Source organism: Mchenga conophoros, linkage group LG13 (assembly GCF_057382185.1).
Source record: "Mchenga conophoros isolate Kocher_MC1m ecotype Shallow Benthic linkage group LG13, M_conophoros_male_GT1.1, whole genome shotgun sequence".
NCBI lineage: Eukaryota > Metazoa > Chordata > Actinopteri > Cichliformes > Cichlidae > Mchenga > Mchenga conophoros.
The window spans coordinates 1,381,671-1,393,532 of record NC_140538.1 but is presented as its reverse complement, the minus strand read 5'-3'; the positions used below and the strand labels follow the sequence as shown (position 1 = coordinate 1,393,532).

At 42.3% G+C, this 11,862-nt stretch overlaps 1 protein-coding gene across 1 annotated transcript; it reads right to left on the bottom strand.

Annotated features, from left to right (window-relative positions):
• Positions 1-643: 643 nt before the first annotated feature.
• Positions 644-10,798, bottom strand: fgf8a (fibroblast growth factor 8a). The gene is made up of 5 exons (XM_085295928.1): positions 10,240-10,798; positions 10,100-10,136; positions 9,192-9,372; positions 7,316-7,422; positions 644-1,720 (listed from the first exon to the last, which is right to left on the bottom strand). The coding sequence occupies exons 1-5, from the start codon at positions 10,269-10,271 to the stop codon at positions 1,454-1,456; spliced, it is 624 nt and encodes a 207-aa protein (XP_085152054.1). The 5' UTR covers positions 10,272-10,798; the 3' UTR covers positions 644-1,453.
• Positions 10,799-11,862: the final 1,064 nt, after the last annotated feature.

The window sequence follows — 11,862 nt, the reverse complement described above, 5'->3', positions numbered from 1 at the left end:
TATTGAAAGTGAGCTGTCGTGGCTTACTCCTTCAACTCAACCAGGGCCATAAGTTTCCCAGTCCCCAAAAAACCTCCTCAAGCTCTTTCTCCTGTAAGATGTCTGGAAATGAATAAGAAAAGGAAATGAAATACACCTACAGACCAGCAGAATGAGCCAAACTGTGATGTTTACCCAACATGAGCAGCAATGTTACCCTCGCTACAGTAGAGTGTGTTACTTGGGTATGACTTATCGGTCTATTATTTGACTTATCTACGTGTTTTGCTTAAGGAAAATAAAATAGAATAAACATAGACAGGACGACTATGGGGATGTACAGAGCTTCTGTCATTTTGTATTCTAATAAGTGGAGGAAAGCACTGTGCAACATGCAAGCAGGTACAAAACAGAGGAGTTCTGCTTCCTGTGAAGGCAAATTGGTGTTATCCTCATCAACCAGTGAACTCTAATGCCATACGTACGGAGACATTGGAAGACACCACTCGCACACACTCTGCAATCGGTCAGCTTCATTACTCATTACAGTGTGTGGCTGTAGGGGGATGAGGCCAGTCAGCAACATGTCTGACTTTCCGAAGTTTCACAAATGGATCCCAAGCAAGCACGTACCAAACACGAGCTTCGGTATTCTAATGTGCATTTATTACACGTTTTAAATAAATAAATCATCCGTAAAATTATTTTACACATCCTCAAATAAAAATATATTTATATATGTATAAAAACAGACATTCAGCGAGCAACGAGAAGACAAAGGGTTAGGGGATGTGTCCGTGGATTACACTTACACTTCAATGCATTTTGTACACATCGAGACAAAACAGTCAGAACACAAGCCTGTGAATATCAAGTATAGCTGCCATGTTGTTCCATTCAATGCTAGTGAATGTCTGTTTGGTTGAACTGTGTGAGCGAGATAATGAGCAATCCCAGTCAGGACGCAGCGCCCAGCAAAAAGTGTGGACTGCAGTGTTACCAACAAATAATTCTGATTATAGTCCTTGTTGCCTCCTGTACACTACGAGACAGTTTGTGTGTCTGAATATAGCGTTCCCTGGCAGTGAGGTCAATCAGGGTCCTTCAAGTCTCCTTGAGCAGCAGGCAAGAGTCCAAGAAGTGACTCCACTGATAAAAACAACGAACAATAATCAACACAGGGCACTCTACTAAAACGATATCCTCAAAAAGTCAAACACTGAGTCATGAGGATTAAAAACAAACTTTTCTTTTCCTTTACTTTTTTATACAAGTCAGTACTAAAAATCCGGAGTACAAAAATATATGTTTTTTGTCTTTGTGTGGCTTTTTTTACTTTACAAAAAATAAACTACTCATCAAGGTATCATATTTATCAGTATAAAACTGTCTCCAGAGGTTTTTGGGGAGAGAAGAGAAATCCAGTCAGGTTCTCCTTTTTCTCTGACTTTTCCGTTTTATTCTCTGACGGGTATCACGTACGCTTAGTCCTTTGACTGAAAGGGTAGTGGATGAAGTCAAAAGGCCGGTGGTGGCTCGGATGGGTGGGCTGGTGCCCCTTTGGCAGCCTCTTCATGAAGTGGACTTCACGTTGGTGCTGGCGTGTCCGTGAGCCCTTCCGTGGACGCCCCCGACGAGTGAAAGCCATGTACCAGCCCTCATAACGGACGTTCTTCAGCGCCGTGTAGTTGTTCTCCAGAACGATTTCGGTGAAGATACAGTCACGGCCTTGTCCGTTTTTCTGCAAAATCACAAATGACAGAAAAAAGAGGATATTCACAAAAGATGTTAAAGATTTGCAGAATGAAAACCTTCCCCTCAAATGTGCAGCGTATGCTACAGTCATTACAAATCAAACAGAGGAAGATCACTATTCTCCCCCTTCAACAGACCTCCAGCAACCCTTGTGGGTCAGTTGCAGCAGCGCACACCTTCCTGTCATGAAGCCTTAATCAGACCCTAAGTGTCACTTTCATTCCAGGTTTGACTTCCTGTTGCATTTGTGGTTAAATTTAACAGCTCTGGTCAGCCAGAATAACAATCAGTAGATGCTTAAACACACATCACCCCCAGGTCTGCAGAGTTCAGTGAATCCCATTGAATTTAAGTTCCAGGTTACATCAGGTCTTTACGACAATAAAAGGCAGGCTATGAAAGATGGGTGACGTATGGATGAACGTGTGATGTCCAGTTGGTAACATCATAAAGTAAAAAAAGATGAGACAAAGTGTACAGTGTAGTTCTCTGAAACTGCACTAGCACGCAGTCCTGGCCTACTGTACAGAGTGTGTTAAAAATAGTCCTGGCACACTCCTGTACACACACTGAAAACACACACTTTCTGTCAATTCTTCAACACAAGCACACACACGCATATGCACGCACACATATACTGCGGGTGAGGTAGGTGGTGACTGGGCCGGTAGCTTGGGGCAGATGGTGTTCAAGGTAGGGTGCTGGGTGGGTGGAGCGTGTGTGTGTGTGGTAGGGTTACAGAAAGGCTGGCAGCTCTGTTTATTAGCCATCACAGTGAGAGAGGTCAGGCAGTCACCCACTAAGACACATCTCACATGACAACGTTAAATGCAGTATTGTGGAAGAGTCCTGAGCCAGCCCGCATTTCTTTATTTCTAACCCTTCCAAAGAGCCAGACTTTTGTAACTTTTAAAAGTGGTCCTTAGTAATAACTCTATGGGCTTTCCGAAGGTCTTCTTCAGTCATTTTCAGTCTGTCTGTTAGGCCACCTAACACTGACCTATGAATAATACGAGCATAAAAAAGGCTAAACCAGCGTTGTATCTACAAATAACGGCCAGCTTCAAAAAGAACCAGTTTTTCAGTTGTATCTTTAAGCATGTTGTTACTAGCAACCATTTACAAAAACACATAGTTTGTTTCCATGTCTTTTGTTGAATCTAAATGCCAAAGATAACAATTTAAGAACCATAAAGTAATAGTTGTGCACCAACAAGATGATTCCCAAAGAGCTATTAAGTGAAATGTTGGCATATCTCAGCATGGTGTGAAGAAATAGTTGAAGAAACTGGACAAGTGGAGGATAAAAGAAGAAGTGGCACATGTAAAAATATCTGCAAAACATGAGCAGATGAACACCATGTCCTTCAGAATCAGGAAAAAAAAGAACCCAGATGTTCCTGTCTACTATACCGGCCACTGGGTTATGCGTATATGCCCTGTGTGCTAGCGTCTTGCATCCTGTGGTTGTGTGCTGGATTGTCTCCGGGGTATCTGCACAGCCTGCTCCTGGGCTCTTGTCTGGTGAGTTAGGGTCCAGCGTCTATAGATCTTGTGCTTACAGTTCGTTCTTGTGCTGTTTTGATTCGTGCCTCTGTGCTGTCTTTCAGTCCAGCTTTCTTCAGCCATTAGTAGCATGTTTCGGTATCAGCCAGTAGCACGTGCCGTGCAGGGGCTCGTCCTTCTATGATGGTTCCTGTTCTTGCTTCTCTTCTTTCTCTGGTTTTTGCTGCCTGACATATTCACTAAGCACACGATCAGTTGTGGCCATCTTCCTGGTGTACTCATTGGTCTTTGTTGTTTTATCCTAGTGGTTTTGACACTCACTAGTCCTCGACCTCCTTCCTTCCACTTAATGTACAGCCTCAGGGTGATGGACTTGGGGAGAAACCCTCCTTGCATGGTAAGGAGCTTTCTTGTCTTAATGTCACAGGGTGCTATCGCTTCCTCTGACCAGCTTATTATTCCAGCAAAGTATCTGATGACCATCAGGGCATTGGTGCTGATTGCCCGGTTGTTGCTTTTCCAATTCAGCTGACTCATCAAGACAGAGCAGAGAAGACCAGTCGCTGCACCACCGAGATTTACTACAAGAAAGCCTTTGATTCAATCCCTGACACGGGGATCCTGGAATGGCTTGAACTGTACAAGACCAACAGGGCCCTAAGAACCTTCATCAGGAATTCAATGTGGTGAACAACACTACAGGCCAAGTTCAAGACAATTGCACAGGTCACCATCAAGTGCAGGATTTACAAAGGAGGAGCCCTGTCCCCACTGCTGTTCTGCATAGGCCTGTTCTGCCTCAGTGAGATCATTATGGATACTGACTATGGAATGGTGCAATCGTTAGCTGCCTTCTCTACATGAATGACATCAAGCTGTATGGATCAAACTAGGATCTACAGCAACAACATCGGAATGTCATTCGGATCGGAGAACAACAAGGAGAGGGAAGGTAATCAGAACTGAGTGGATTGCACTACCAGAAAGCATACACTGAGGACAGCTACAAGTAGCTGGGAATCCCACGGGGAAATGGAAACCATGAAGAGGAAAGCCACAACCACCAAAAACCTGCAGAGAGTCAGGCAAGTCCTGAGGAGTCAGCTGAATGGGAAGAAAACAATCTGGGCAATCAACACTGACTGCTGGTCATCAGATACCCTGCTGGGGTAATAAACTGGCCAAAGCAGGACAAAGAAGTTACTGACACCTCCCAAGACCCCAGAAAGAAGAGGAGTTAGAGGAGGAACCATCGTGGAAGGACAGGCCCCTACACGGCATGTACCACCGCCAGATCTGTGTTCTAATCAGTCTACTAAAAACTCACTTTAATACATTTAGTTCAGTTTTAAAGTTTTGAAATCACTTCAGTCTCAACTTCACACCAGCTGGTGCAGGTGCAGCAGGAGGGGAGGAGTCAGAGAGAAACTCGGTTCGTAGAAGAGAACCTGCCCGCGAGCAGGTTACGTCGCAGCGTCTGTTACCCTGGTAAGTGACTCAGGGTTAAAGTTAACTCTCGTTCTGGAACTGAGAACCCAGAATTCCCCTCATCTCGGGTCGTTAGCTAAACCTGTTTCCTGGAATAGGACCAAAATGCTTTTGATACCCATCAGCAAGCTTCTAACATAATTCTGGTTGGATATTTGACCACTTTTCTTATCTGGCTGGTTTACTGGTATGAACCTGACTTTTAAGTATAGTCCACATGCCCATGTATAGCCCATGTTAATGTCAGCCTAGTTTATTTATTCCAAAACCAGTTTTTATGTGTGTTTGGGATCATTGTCCTGTTGGAACACCCAGCTGTGTCTGAGTTTCCAACATCTGTCGATATGATGTAAAGTTAAAGAATTAGGAGGTAATCCTCTTTCTCCTTTATTTCACCCATTTTGTGCCACGTACCAGTATCACTGGCAATAAAACAGCCCCAGTGAATCCTGCTTCAAGTTAAGCTTGAAGGTGTTGTCACAGTCTCCGTCCATGGCAATGTAAAGCTGGTTTCATTATGGGCGGTGATGCTGGCATTGCAGCAGCTTTCACTTATGGCAGGCTTGAGTCCTGGTTGTTCCTGAATATCCTGGGCAAATTCTTTTCTATCTGAGGACAAAAGTTTGGGTTTCTCCTGGGACTTCCAGAAAGATGACACATCTAAATCACTAATTACATATAACTGCTTGAACAGATGATCATGGAATCTGCAACTGTTTAGAAATGGCTCCAAGAGACCCTCCCACTTTGTGCAAATCTTCACTGAGCTCCTTAGACACATTGTTACAAGCGTTGCTCTCAAGCAAGTTATTTTTATGTTGCAAAGAGAAACTACCAGCTGTAGTCAGTCCTGATCACTAATGTGATTTTAAAAGGCCTGGGCCTTGTCAAATTAAAAGACATAAGTGAGTGTGCATCTATATTTGAGTCCATACGATTACTTTTGGCCATGTGTGGATTGGAGAAAATCCCAAATAAATTCAAACCCAATTCTTGTTTTTTAAAATGATTGAAGGTGTGTTCTGTACATTCATTCCACTTTGGAAAATCAACAGTTCAAAGAAACTGTTAAAAGCAAATTTACCATAACATTTATAATAATTGTGTGTACACTTCCGGCCACACAGCGTATGTTTTGTCAAAACTGTGGGAGTGTATTCAGTCTGGACTATTTTCAGTGCCAGTGTCATTATAACTCTGTATTGACAATAAATTACCTGTAAAAATGCAATAATGATAGTTTAACATTAATGTATATATTTAGATAATTCATTGTCTATGAAAAAAGCCTTTTGTAAAGCTTGGACATCTTATTTACTTTAAAATAAGTTTAGTCAGGATCACATAAAGTCAGCTTCAGTTATCAATGAGTCCATGAATTTCTTTTAACCAGTTTTTAAAAACATATTCATAGTTGTCCCACAGATTTATCTTTCTGTACAGCAACTTTAAAAAACTCCTCGTATTGATATCGACACGTCTCTGTGATTAAGCTTTCTGAGTAAACGTCGATAATTACTTTCCCACTATTACTAGACTTGATAAAGTGTTTGGTTCTGTGCTCGTCCTGTTGCATTAAATAATGTTGACCACTGTTTGATCAAAACTCAGATTATTAAACTTTTCCCTAAACCAGCCAACCAGTGGAACCAGCTCCCAGTTTGGACTGGGTTGACATCCCTACTTTTAAGAGTACACTTAAAGGTTTTCCTTTTGATGAAGCTCGCAGTCGGGGCTGGATGAGGTGATGCTGCAATGGGACTTGGCTGCTGGGGCTTCCCATGATGCAGTGTTTCTTTTTCACTCTTCATGTGTTTGGACACCACTACTGTATGTAATCATTAGTAATTAATTTTAAACCATGGGTCTCTTTCCCCTCACCCCCACAGGCAGCCTCGTTCTGCCTGTTTCTCTTTGTTACAGGAAACTTTCCTTCCTGCTTGCTCATGGGGTTGTTAGGGTTGTCTCTCTAATATTGTGGGATCTTTACTGTATAATATATGAATGTGAAATGAAATGGGATTGCACTGAACTTAATAAAATAATGTTATAGATTAGCTTGATTGATAGAATTAATCAATTAGTATTATTATTTTTTCTAATGCGCCATTAATTTTATGATTTTTTTTTTTGACCAGGATAATAGTCACTCTGACATTTAGTGTGAGGAAGAAGCTGTTTCCAGGTTTAGTCTTTGTTTTGCTTTTAATGCGATTTATTCACAGAAAAAAATAATGAAATAAAACGAGTAAATCAAAAATGACTGTTGCTGATGTTATTGATTAAAAGCATCACTAATATGGAATAATTTTCTTTAATGTGACAAACAAATGACTTGTTCTCTGACATGCTAGGCCATTTGGACCCTGGATACATGACCCTTTCAGTCATATGGTCAAAGTCTGATTCTTTTATATCAAAGAAATCGATTTTATTTCTCTGATCTCTGCAAATTTCTCTTGAGGTCTGCTTAAAGCAGTGGATGGAGCAGTATTTTCTTGAGCTGTACTGCTCCATCCATTATCATTTAGAATCAGCTAGTGAGTCGTTGGAGCATGAGCTGGCTGAAATCAGCTTTGAGCCTCACCTTGCCAATGAGCTTCCCTCTCTTGTTCATGCAGATGTATAGGTCAGTCTCAGCTCCCCTGATGCGCACTCGACTTCCAAAAGTATCTGTTTCCACAATGAGTTTAGCTACAGAGATCAGACAAAAGAGTTCAGTCAGCAACTACAACACAGAGATGGTTTCTGTGCCTTTTGTTAGACATTTTGCGTAAACATTAAATTCTGAATAAATGACTTTGCAGACTATGCAACCAGAAAAAATGAATCAAAAACACACACAAAAACGCTTGCATGTATTTCCAAGCATACACACTCTCATTCACAGGGAAGCCTATGGGACCATTCCTGGGGATTCATGCAAGTTGGAATTTTTGCAAAATGATAAAACCACGTGTCTCCTGAGCCTTTGAAACCTAAAGAGGCGATCCTGGCAGTCTCATTAAGACTCCCTTTTCAAATAATTCAGCACTGACCTCATGCATAGAGCGGCACATTTATCTCTATATCCTGAAAAGTACTGAAAGACATAGGAAATACAGGATTTTCATGTTTATGTTACTTTTTTACCCAAATACAAAAAATATTAGTAAATTCTCCTGTTGAAATAGTGCACCGTATTTCTATATCTCCTGGGTTTGCAGTGCATTCCTCTGACATTCACACACATATTATTTCAGAGCACCTTAAGACAACAGCAGATTGTCTATAACATTAAATAAACAATGTTTCAACAGTCACATTGTTTTAAATAGATTAACTATTGAGAAGCAGCAGTTACAGCTGAGCTGAACGATGGGCAGAGAGAATGTAGAAAGCACACAGACTTCCCCTTTCTCACTTTCTCTTTCATTCAAAAATGTACTTCAGGTGATCCTAGTTCGGACACACACACACACACACACACACACACACACACACACACACACACACACACACACACACACACACACATTCTGCAGCAGCAACATTTTAGACTCCTGTACAGACAGTAGTAAGAAGGACACTAAACACTATTGATGCTTAAAGAATAAGTAGATTAGCTCCATGGAAGACTCGAAATAAAACAAAGAGTGTAAAGCTCGATGAGGCCCATTAGATTCTGAGGCAGGACAGAGAAGGGTTAAAGGTGGGGGCTGACATGGGAGCAAGAACTATGCAGGAAATGTTCAGGAGGCATAAGTAGGATGGCTTCTAATAGCTCTTCCAGATCTGCATGATCTCTAGAGGATCGCCTCCAGCACCATCCACAGCCAACTGGACAATTTTTCTAGGCCTCTTCCCCTCGAATAGTACAGACTGAATTCAGATAGAGTGCAAAGAGGCTACAAGTAAGTAACTCAATACTAAGTAAATAATACTTAGTATTGAGTAAAAAAAGAAGATAATGTTGATATCGTTGCCTTTCTTGGGAAATTTAAGCATCTTCAGACAAGACAGAAACACACGGCTCCGGGATTAATGATTGAAACGAACTGACACATTTATAATGCACGTAATGTACTTGGCGATGTTTAAAGGATCTTACTCTTTTAAAATAATTTCAGACATTTAAATACAAAAGGTGATTTTGCAACTATGTTAATGTTCTCTCTTAATTTCCATATAGTACAGTGGCCCACCTTTCACTGTTAACATGGTTGAATTACAGTGAGAAACAAAACCAAACAAACAATTGTGAAATATGTCAAATACTTCGGAAGCTTAAAAAAGAATGAACCAGGTTTCATTTGTAAGACTATAGTTTGATAAGCACAAATTATGGTAATGTTTAAAAGTAACTGAAATCTACCTAAATGAACGCAGATAAATCAGGTTCCGCGGCCTCTGCGCTGTGTGAAAGCGATTTTAGAGAGTTGTCGGTGCAGTTATTACAGCAGGAGTTACTGGATTTCTCTTACCGTGCGCATCTCCATCCTCGGCCATGGCGTTGATCTTCTTGTTGGGCAGGACCTGTACATGTTTGCCGCTGGTCCGGCTGTAAAGCTGGTAGATCCGGATCAACCTGCGGCTCGTGCGGTCCGTCACTTTGCTCTGTTCGCTTACATGCTGCGTGAAATTAGGCGGGGACTGATTGGTTACCTGTCAGAAATTAGACGGCATTACTTACTTATTTATTTAAAATTTACAAGGTCGGTCGCGCGGCTTCGGGTCGTTGACGGGACTGAAGCGCAGAGAGAAAACGCGTCCGTTTGTTTTTCTCACTTCTTTCTTTCTTTCTTTGGGTTTTTTGTTTGTTTGTGTTTTGGGGTGGTGGTGGGGGGTAACTGTAACAAGTTCCAGAAGAGCGGCTGCCAGATGAAATTAACAGGTTCCAAAAAGACGCACGGTGTGATAACAGGTTGTGCATACAGGAGAATGCGCGCCGCAATGCCCAGAAGAAGAAGAAAAAAAGACGTCGTATGATTGAAATAAAAGCTCCACTACTCATTCATCATGGTGTGAAATATTATGAAACTACTTTAACTTCGTTCTTAATGTGTGTTTTTCTTTCACTGCACTCTCTCTCCGTCGCGTTCCGCTGTGATGGAATGAGTGGAAGTAACGGAAACGTTGGATCTTTCAACCCCCAATCTGTGCCCGAGCATCTTGTGCCAGGGCCAATATGTTCATCAGCAACCTGTCAGCAGGCCGCGCGCCGTGGGAGCCATTCGATACTGCCGTATTACAACATGTTATGTTACCTTTCCCCCTCTCTTTATGATTGCTGCGCATCGCTCGCTTGGACTGACGGTTTTTAACCTAATTCTTATTTTTGCAACTAAAATAATTTGCAGTATTTTAAAGACAAATTGTAGTAATGACATACCTGCGCGTAGTAGAACAATGCAAATAAGTGCAGGAACCTGCAAAAGAAAGAATACCGTGCATTCAGTGACTTAATACGGGGCTGCGTGGAAAAACATTAATAGTGCGTAAAGAGTCGAGGTTAAGCAGGACAGCACTCACACACAGCTGAACCTGGATGGGATGGGTCGCATGTTGGATGAAGTCAATTTTTACTAGGATCCGTTAATAAGAGCACACAATCTACAAAATAAGCAACCAAGTCCAAAGATTTCAAAGGGATCCAGAAAACGGTCAGATGCGCTGACAGACAGGTTTAAAAAAGCACAAGGGACACATTCTTCATTACATCTGTGACCTTCGCCGACAAAATCTTGCTCAGTTGAAACGGCAGTTAGTGCTCATAATGTGTCACTAAGGTATAGCTGCCCGCGTCTGTCACAGAGCTACCCAAAGTGCACTTGGAGAAGAAAAGCTCTGCGATGAAGTTTCTTTCTTGTTTCTACGTACAGCCCGTCACTATATTCCTCCTGCTGTATAAATCCTCGTGGGTCCTCTACGGCCTTCAGGTGTGTTTGCAGAGTGAGCTTACTCGGTGTTGTTGCACTGGCTCGATGCTGCAGCTCCGCTCGGCTATGGCTGGACTACAGACAGGACTCTCCTCTCTCTGCTCTCATCCCGCAAAGCTCCCGTGTCAAGCCTCTCGCTCAGTGCTCACACACCCCCGGTAAAAATGGCAGACTGAGAACAAGCCCCCTTTTTCTACAGAACAAAAGCGACCCCCCACACCCCCAGCCCCACTCTTTCCTCCCTTGCCTTGATGCGAAACATCTCTTTACCTGAGTAGCGCTCCGGACTTTGTTGAGGAACAAAGAGGCGAGGAGGAGCCCTGGCTGCCCTAGGGACTGCATGAAAAATTAAAACCACCAAACAAATACAGTAAATTACAATAAGGCATCAGGGTGATGAACACTTTTCTGCGGGCTTTACCTGTTTGTCACAAAGGCGATTTGATGACCCCGCAGACGCTCGCGTTGATCAGTTCTGGGATGCAAACATTGAACAAACAAACCAAAACAAAAACACCCAAATACAAATACAAACAATTAAAAAAGAAAACAAAATCTGATAAAGACCACAGCCTCTCTTTCCTGCAACATTTAACTAGACTGCAGTGACTATCTGGCTTTTAAAGCCTTAATCTCATGGCAGAGGGAGACATTGGTTCATTAAGGCAAAGCAGACAGCAGCATGTGACCTTCGCACCTCACAGCCTCCCGAGTTATATTTAAGAAAGCCCTTAAAGACTTAAAATGGCCAGTGAGAACTTTATATTGCTTTGATGTGTGAGGCGGTTGGATGAGGAGGTGCGGGTTAATTAGATCAGGTGGAGTCATTCCTCCTTTTTTTAGATTATAAGTAATGTCCAGGTTTGCTCTGATGAGTTTTTGTTAAGAACACCCTTAAACCTCATTAGACCAAAGCCCCCCAGCCACTGAAAGAAGATGGTTTCAGTGAAGCATGTCATACAGACTGAAGCCACCAGTGGGTGCTGCAGCAGAAATTATTAGGTGTAGGAAAACACTGGTTGCCCCCAGTGTTCGTAGTGACAGTATACTGAATGACAGTTTAAAAAGAGAGTGACATTTCATCTATTATCTGCTCTACTGACAGGCTTCATGTTGGCACATAGTTTGTTTTTCTGTTTCCTCCCCTCCCTCTCATTAGCCTCCTCTGCTCCGTGGATGTGCGCACATGTGGATATACATCTGTGTGCAGCGACAA

Coding starts and splice junctions, on each gene's coding strand:
- fgf8a (XM_085295928.1), bottom strand. CDS start 10,271: ATGCGACCCATCCCATCCAGGTTCAGCTGTGT. Junction 9,373..10,099: donor CATTGTTCTACTACGCGCAG/GTATGTCATTAC, acceptor AATTTCTGACAG/GTAACCAATCAGTCCCCGCC. Junction 7,423..9,191: donor CGAGGATGGAGATGCGCACG/GTAAGAGAAATC, acceptor TGATCTCTGTAG/CTAAACTCATTGTGGAAACA.